The sequence below is a fragment of the Microtus ochrogaster genome, chromosome 7 (assembly GCF_000317375.1).
Source record: "Microtus ochrogaster isolate Prairie Vole_2 chromosome 7, MicOch1.0, whole genome shotgun sequence".
Classification (NCBI taxonomy): Eukaryota; Metazoa; Chordata; class Mammalia; order Rodentia; family Cricetidae; genus Microtus; species Microtus ochrogaster.
Genome location: NC_022014.1, coordinates 29,672,299 through 29,680,077, shown reverse-complemented (window position 1 = coordinate 29,680,077; position 7,779 = coordinate 29,672,299). Strand labels below are relative to the sequence as shown.

General features: G+C 50.5%; 1 protein-coding gene and 2 non-coding genes across 5 annotated transcripts in view; all 3 read left to right on the top strand.

Annotated features, from left to right (window-relative positions):
• Positions 1–3,910, top strand: part of Per1 (period circadian regulator 1) — a 16,064-nt gene extending 12,154 nt beyond the window's left edge. For 2 of the 3 annotated variants that reach the window (XM_005349801.3, XM_005349800.3), the window contains exons 20-23: positions 289–475; positions 644–833; positions 1,110–1,260; positions 1,828–3,910. In XM_005349801.3, coding sequence (XP_005349858.1) covers positions 289–475; positions 644–833; positions 1,110–1,260; positions 1,828–2,100 — 801 coding nt within the window. In that variant the 3' untranslated portion in view covers positions 2,101–3,910. The remainder of the gene's footprint in view (positions 1–288; positions 476–643; positions 834–1,109; positions 1,261–1,827) is intronic. The other variant, XR_003377135.1, reaches the window with a different exon arrangement.
• Trnat-agu lies at positions 3,173–3,246 on the top strand. The gene has a single exon. It is a non-coding gene; the product is annotated as a tRNA-Thr (tRNA).
• Positions 3,510–3,591, top strand: Trnas-cga. Its single transcript has one exon. It is a non-coding gene; the product is annotated as a tRNA-Ser (tRNA).
• Positions 3,911–7,779: the final 3,869 nt, after the last annotated feature.

Below are 7,779 nucleotides of genomic sequence, written 5' to 3'. Positions count from 1 at the left end.
CTGCCTCCCCTGGGAAGGGACGGTTCTGTCCCTCAGGTGGAGGACGTCACAGTGGACATCAGTGTACATTCTGAGAGTGTATCTGCCTCTTGGGGAGGATCTGCATTATGTTCCCTGCTACTCCTCAGCTTTCTCCTCTCAGCTTGGCCCTGTGTCATGGAGCAGGGAGCACAGATGTGTTGGGTTGGGTTAGGTGTGTCTCCTCTGGTTCTCCTCGGCAGTAGAAGCAGTTGAGGAGAAGCCACAGCGTTGCCTCCTTACTGCCTTCCTGTCCCCCTCTGTCTCCAGGTGGAGGTAACTGAGTCCTCCAATCAGGACGCACTTTCAGGCTCCAGTGATCTGCTGGAGCTACTACTACAAGAAGATTCCCGCTCTGGCACAGGCTCAGCAGCCTCGGGCTCCCTGGGCTCTGGCTTAGGCTCTGGGTCTGGTTCAGGATCCCATGAAGGGGGGAGCACCTCAGCCAGCATTACTCGTGAGTGCCATCCTCCAGGACTTCCCAGAGTAGGACAGAGATGGGGAGGTGGGAGGCTAAGCCCCAGTTTGACCTAATTTGTTAAGACCAGGGGCTGGATACAGTGAGCCTCAGAGGGTGGATGTGTTAGCCAGACTGGCTCCATTGGCCTTCCCCACTCCTCCACAGGCAGCAGTCAAAGCAGCCACACAAGCAAGTACTTCGGTAGCATTGACTCTTCAGAGGCTGAGGCGGGTGCTGCTCAGGCCAGGACTGAGCCTGGGGATCAGGTCATCAAGTATGTGCTCCAGGATCCCATCTGGCTGCTCATGGCCAATGCTGACCAGCATGTCATGATGACTTACCAGGTGCCTGCCAGGTGAGCTTTAGAGGCCTTTCAGAGCAGCACAGACTAGCCTCCCTCCACGACCCAAATATCTGAGGTTCTTTCTGGGGCGGGTCTGACCTGGAGGTGCCCGTCGTGGCATAAGCCCCTGTCCTTTGGGGCCCATCAGTAGTTGAGAGTAGCTTTCCTGGTATTGAAATCTTACTTGCCGTCAGGGAGGGCACAGAAGACAGTGGGTTAAGGAATTGTGGTTGAAGATGAATGGCAACATCATGGGTCTGGATCCTAGCCTCTACCATCCTCACGCAGGGACACGGCCTCTGTGCTGAAGCAAGACCGGGAGAGGCTCCGAGCCATGCAGAAGCAACAGCCACGGTTCTCGGAGGACCAGCGGCGGGAACTGGGTGCTGTGCACTCCTGGGTCCGGAAGGGCCAGCTGCCTCGAGCCCTTGATGTCATGGTGAGAGAAGTCTGGGAAGCCAGGAAGAGACTAGGGTGGAAGAAACTGAGCTCAGGTTCAAGGGATAGAGGAGTAAAGTCTGGTCTCAGTGTCTTTGGATCATTAATTCTGAAGGATGCTAATCCCCTAAATCTGTTGTTGCATTATGTAATGTTAAACCATATTACCTCGTGAGTTTTCACAGAACTTGTCTGGCCCTTCATACCATCCCATAGTAGTGGGGAGCACTTTCTTAAAAATTTTCAGATCTGTATATGAGTGTTTTTGTCTGCATATATGTCTATGTAGCACATGTGTGCCTGGTCCTGTGTCCATGGAGGTCAGAAGCGGGAGCTCTGGAACTGGAGTTAAGGATGGTTGAGCACCATGTGGGTACTGATGTCTGAAGCTGGGCTCTCCAGCTCCTTCACTGGAGGATTTTCCAACCTTGTTAGCCCTTAGCCACACATGTGGACTGGTTTCTTGGGAGATTATTTTGGGACTCGGGGTTAGGTTAAGGTTGGGATGCTAGGCTTGCCAACTCCCACTGAGGAGCCTGCTTAACTCATGTCCTGCTTTCCCTCTAAGGCTTGTGTGGACTGCGGTAGCAGCGTTCAAGATCCTGGCCATTCTGATGACCCACTCTTCTCAGAACTGGATGGATTGGGGCTGGAGCCCATGGAGGAGGGTGGAGGCGAGGGTGGTGGTGGTGCTGGTGGTGGTGCTGGTGGTGGTGAGGAGGCCCTGACTCAAACTGGGGTTAAGGGCTCAAGCTCTCAGGACTCTGCCATGGAGGAAGAAGAACAAGGTGGGAACTCATCCAGTCCAGCTTTACCTGCAGAAGAAAACGGCACCAGCTAGTCTCCATTTGGGGGGTCACGTACAGCAGTCTATGAGAGGCTTCCTTTTCAACCATGTTGGGGTTCTTAGAACTCAAGATATGGCCGGACCAACCAATAGGAAACTGCCCCAGCTTCTCCCCACACAGGGGGCAGGACCCCCCACTACCAGTCCAGGACCCAGGAGCTGCCCTCTTAGCAGAGAGCAGAAGATTTCAGCCCAGTTTGGAGGATTGTCCTTCCCCACCCTGCTGAGGAGACCTTCCCTCATCCAGTTCAGGTGGCTGACAAGCTGCTGAATCGGCCTCTTCAATCTCAGCTAAGTCTGAGTCCCAGTCAGAGGGTTGGGGCCGCACTTATTTATTGGGGGAGACAGCTCACTCTCCTACCTCATCTCAAGATGGGAGGAGGGGAGCCTGGGGTCCATGTAGGACCCAGGGGTTTTGAACCCCTAGCTGCTCCAGGGTAGGGGAGGTTGGTGGACCATGGAGTCCCTGGTGCTGCCCCTCAGGTGGGACCCAGGTGTTCTCAGCTCTACCCTCTACCAATGGCATTTGTGTTTTTGATATTGTGTCTGTTATTTTTTTTTTTTTAATACAAAATGAAAAACCAAAAACTCAAGACTTTGTGGAATGAAGTCGGGAGTTTGGGTGAGGGGAGGATTGTCCCTACCACCAGTAAGGTTGTAATAGGTGGGTTGACGAGCCCTATTCGGGCTTTGCTCACACAATAGAACTACACTCTACCATTACCTTAGTTAGTTAGCTTGGTTATCCTGCGACGCAGAGAAGCAAGAATGTGGTTAAGGTCTCTGGCAAGCTCGTCTCAGCTACTGTGGCAGAAGCACATGGGAGCGCTGGGAAACCCGTGGTAGTTTAGCTGAATTCTTTAGCCTCACCTCAATACACCAGCGGAAATAGCTCTTTTCCGCTGGTTAGTTTGGGTCTCTAAGACATCAAGACCTCTCACTCCTGCAAGGAAGGAGCCCGAGTGGGTTGAATCAACCGAGTACAGTTCAGATTTTTGGACTTCACTTTTCCCTGCTCACCTCCCGTCAGGAACAGCTGGTCCTAGAAGCGCCAAGCATACCCGTTGGCGCCGTGGCTTAGTTGGTTAAAGCGCCTGTCTAGTAAACAGGAGATCCTGGGTTCGAATCCCAGCGGTGCCTGACTTGTCTGGGATGTAGTATATTATTGCCGAATTATTGACGTCTGCCGCGAAGGCGTTCTCTTCACCTAGGTCCTTCCGGGGGCCAACTTTCTGAGATTCCGAAGCCGCCGTCCTCGCGGGAACTGGTTTTACCGGGTTCCACTTCGGCCTTCATCTGCCACGGCGCACGCGCACAGCTGCTTTTACAAAACTGCCGATCCGCCGAGGGCCAGGGCCTTAATAGGCAGCTGTAGTTTCACAACAAGTCCGTGGCCGCACGCGGCTGTGATGGCCGAGTGGTTAAGGCGTTGGACTCGAAATCCAATGGGGTTTCCCCGCGCAGGTTCGAATCCTGCTCACAGCGTAGTAGTTAGTTTTGGTCTTAGGTGTTGCTGCTTTGGTTAGCGGAAAAACAGTTTGTTTTCTAGTTCTTTCTTTCTTTGTAGACGCGCTCACTGAGATTAAGCCACCTGGGATCAGCTCGCTAGCGCCCCCGTGCGAAGCTGAAACTACCGTGAACTCAATTCCAAACCACAAAGATTCCCAGCTCCACTCAAAATCTACTCAACCTTTTCCTCTACTTTTCAACTGTGTCATCCGAAACCACGAATCTCCCACTTGCCTCTCCTTCAAATCTATTTTTCATTTTTGAGATTGTAATTTGATTTCATTTCTCACTTCCCTTTCCTTCCCTCCCTTCAAAACCTCCTGTATACTCCTCCCTGCTCTCCTTCAGATTCATGACCTTATTTTTCTAATTGTTATTGCATGCATATAGATATATGTATATACACATATATTCCCAAATATAGCCTGTTCGGTTCGTATAATGCTACCTGTATATGTTTTCAGGGCTGACAACCAGTTTGTACACACTTTCCTGGGGTGGGCCTTCTCTCCCCTCCCAGCTTTTCTTGGTTGTCTACAGTTCTTTGTGCAAAGCTGAGGCTTTGTTTTCTGACTCACTGGGAAGACAGTTTCCCATGGACAGCTACAGCTGCATGCCCTAACCGCCACTCCTCCTCCTCTCCCTGACGAATACAGAAGAACGCTTCCACTGAAGTATGGCCAACCTCCACATCTAGATTTTCCATCCCTCTGACCCTCGTTGCTCTGTTTTCCATGCCATCAAAATTTCCCTTTCGAATGTATTGCTCCCATTATCTTCCAGACGTGATGATTCTGTCCACAAGAACAAAAATATCTGCTGTGTGTCCTTGAAAAGTCCTTGTGTTGGCAACTTAATCCCCAGATGTGTAATTTGATGGAAGGTAGGGTCTTAAGGACATTATTTAAACTAGAGGATATCATATGAGTAGAGCCCCCACGCCGACTACAGCTTTCTAAGAAGCGACTCCAACAAGTTTACTTGTTCCGTCACATCGTATGATTCCCTCTGTCAACAAGAAAGCCCTCACTAGACATGCTGGCTCCGTGTTCTCGCGCTTCCCAGCTTCCAGACTACTGAGCTAGACAGACCTCTACTCTTTCCTGATTGCCCAGACTATAGTGGTCTAAGTCAACTCCAGGAAAGGTCAAAAACCAGTAAGACAGTGTCTGGACCCTATGCTGTCCTCCAGTTACCATTTCATTCCTTGTTCCTCTGTGTAACAATAAGTGATCTCACTGTTTCTACCTTCCAGTGCTCCTTTGAACCCCCTCCAACCACGTGTACACCCTTCTCACCATCATAGCTTCCTTTTGGTAAGGTTACAGATAGCCATTACATTGCTAAATGGACAAGAGCCGGATGCTTGCCCTTAGAGCCTCTCCACTCGCCTCCCAGCCTCCAACACCCTTCTGATGTCCCTTCTGCTCCATTAGCAGCTTGTTCACAGACTCCCTTTCTGGATCTTAAGTGTTAGGGGAGTCCAAGGCTCAATCTTCCAGTGGCCTCTCCTCTCTGTGCTTTCTGCTGAGGCATCTCTGGTACCATCATCATCATCATCATCATCATCATCGTCATCATCATCATCATCATCATCATCAATGTCCTGGCAATGCTTAAGCATGCATGGGCTGCCCGTTTTTCAGCAGTTCTCCAGTTGTTCCTATTCTGAGCACTCCTAGATGCTTGTGTTATTGTCATGCACAAGGTTCCACAGTCTTCCTTTATGCTGTCTATCCACTGCCTTTTGGGTCTTCCTCTTCACTTTATCCCACACGCTCCTCCAAGGAGTGCTATCTTCAGTTCAAAGGAGGGAACTATTTCTGACGTCAAGAGGCAGATAGGGCTACCAAGGGCTGCATTCCAGGCACTAGGGAAGGTTTGATCAGCAGGAGACATGATGACAACACAATTATAAGTATGTGAGACACTTGTCTTGAGCTGCCTTCTTTATAACTCTGAAACCTGGACAATGAAACGCTCCCCAGAACCGTGGCTGAATGTGTCTGAGATGGCATGTCTCGGGAGGAGTCTAGGCGTCACACAAAGAGAGAGGCTGCGCAACATCTCCATCTACAGAAGGAAGTCAACTGCAGAACACAACAAGGGTGCCTGAGATACTTTGGCCATGTTACGAGAATTTCTGGTCTAGTACCTTTAAATGCCAGATAATACTTTACGTGGCCGCGTGTTTCCATCTCCAGGTCTGCTAATGTTCCCCAAATGCTCCTATGCCTTTCCTCATCTCCGCTTGGCTGTCTAGCAGGGATACACTGTTCCCACAGCTGCTTCTTCTGTGCTCTTCTCAATTTGGTCAATGAGAATTCTATTTCTCTAGTTGATTACACTTAAGACCCTTAGGGTTCGCCTTGGGTCTTCTTTTTCTAACATTCTATGTTGATCAGTCAGCAGTTTCTTTTTCTAATATGCAAGGCTTAGCTAAGGATCCCCGAATTCACTATTACATCCGAATCCAGCCTTGTCTCTTCCCTGCCATCTATCACATATCAGTGGCTCAGTCAAGGATGACTGAGGCTGACAATGGTTGCAGGGCCGGGGACGGAGCTCACGTGAAAGGGCGTCGATCCCAAGCATCTCCTGTAGTTGGGGAAGACCTTGAATTTCTGATTCTCCTGCCTCAAGCGCTAGGAGAGGAGTTATGGGGGCCGTCATGTCCTGGCACTCCATCTTTCCAGGATGAGACTTTGCAGAATCACAGTTCTCACCCTCTCCTCCCTTTCTCCGCTTTTTCTCCAGCATACATACTGCCCTCCTCTCCCCCCCCCCCCCCAACTACCTTGCAAGAACAGAACTGGGTAAGGACAGAGCTGACTATGTTCGGAGCTGTCTGTGTGGGGCCAGAACAGAGCAGGTAGAATAAACGTGCTGAGGCCTGAAGAAATGGCAGGCGGGGTTCACCTTTTATAGCTGGGGTCTTTAAAGTTTATGATATTCTTTCCTGTTGAGACCCTTCCTCGAAACAGACAACAAAAAAGAGAAAAAAGGAAGAAAAGTGCTCTTTTCTATTTTATCTGGGTCTGTGATTCCCGTTTAGGTTTTTTTTTTTTTTTTTGGTTTTTTGAGACACGGTTTCTCTGTGGTTTTGGAGCCTGTCCTGGAACTAGCTCTTGTAGACCAGGCTGGTCTCGAACTCCCAGAGATCCGCCTGCCTCTGCCTCCCGAGTGCTGGGATTAAAGGCGTGCGCCACCAACGCCCGGCTTCCCTTTTAGTTTTGAATCACAGAACAAGACGCCAGTTTTGAATCTGGACCACAGGGGTTTGCTTTAGGAGCCTAGAACTCTCCCCTATGTTTCTGCTTTGGCTTGGACTCTGCTACTCAGGACTCAGGACGTCCTAACAAGCACACTTTCCCTCTGAAGGGCAAAAGGGCAAGGATAAGAGGCTGGGATGGGGAGATGTCACAGTGGGGGACGGGAAGTTAAGCACAGCACCAACTGTACCAGTCTTTGTCATTTGCATCCTTCGGGGCCCATCATGTGGCCACGCACTGCCCTCCTCTGAACCTCAGCCATAGGGAGGGTGCAGTGAGACATAGATACCTGTACATGTGCTGATAGGACACAACCACAACATGCCTGGACACAGGCTCAACCACAACATGCCTGGACACAGGCTCTTTCTGAAACAGACGCTTATGATCTTCATAGAGATCCCCACACACACACACAACAAAGGTACACTAGGGACATCTACACAGGCCACATCACAGGCCACACCTGCACCAGAGCAAGGAGTTGGAGTCAAATTACTCAGTTCATTCAACTAGTCTCACTGGAAGGTAACTTTATGTTGTTGTTGTTGTGTGTCGTGTGTCCCCTCCCTCCCTCTACAGAGTTTCTCTGTAGCTTTGGCCTGTCCTGGAACTAGCTCTTGTAGACCAGGCTGGTCTTGAACTCACAGAGAAGCGCCTGCCTCTTCCCAAGTGCTGGGATTAAAGGTGTGGGCCACCCCTGCCCACAGTGCATAAATGAGGTATAAGAAATAATATTTAAGCCGGGCGATGGTGGCGCACACCTTTAATCCCAGCACTCGGGAGGCAGAGGCAGGCGGATCTCTGGGAGTTCGAGACCAGCCTGGTCTACAGAGCTAGTTCCAGGACAGGCTCCAAAGCCACAGAGAAACCCTGTCTCGAAAAACCAAAA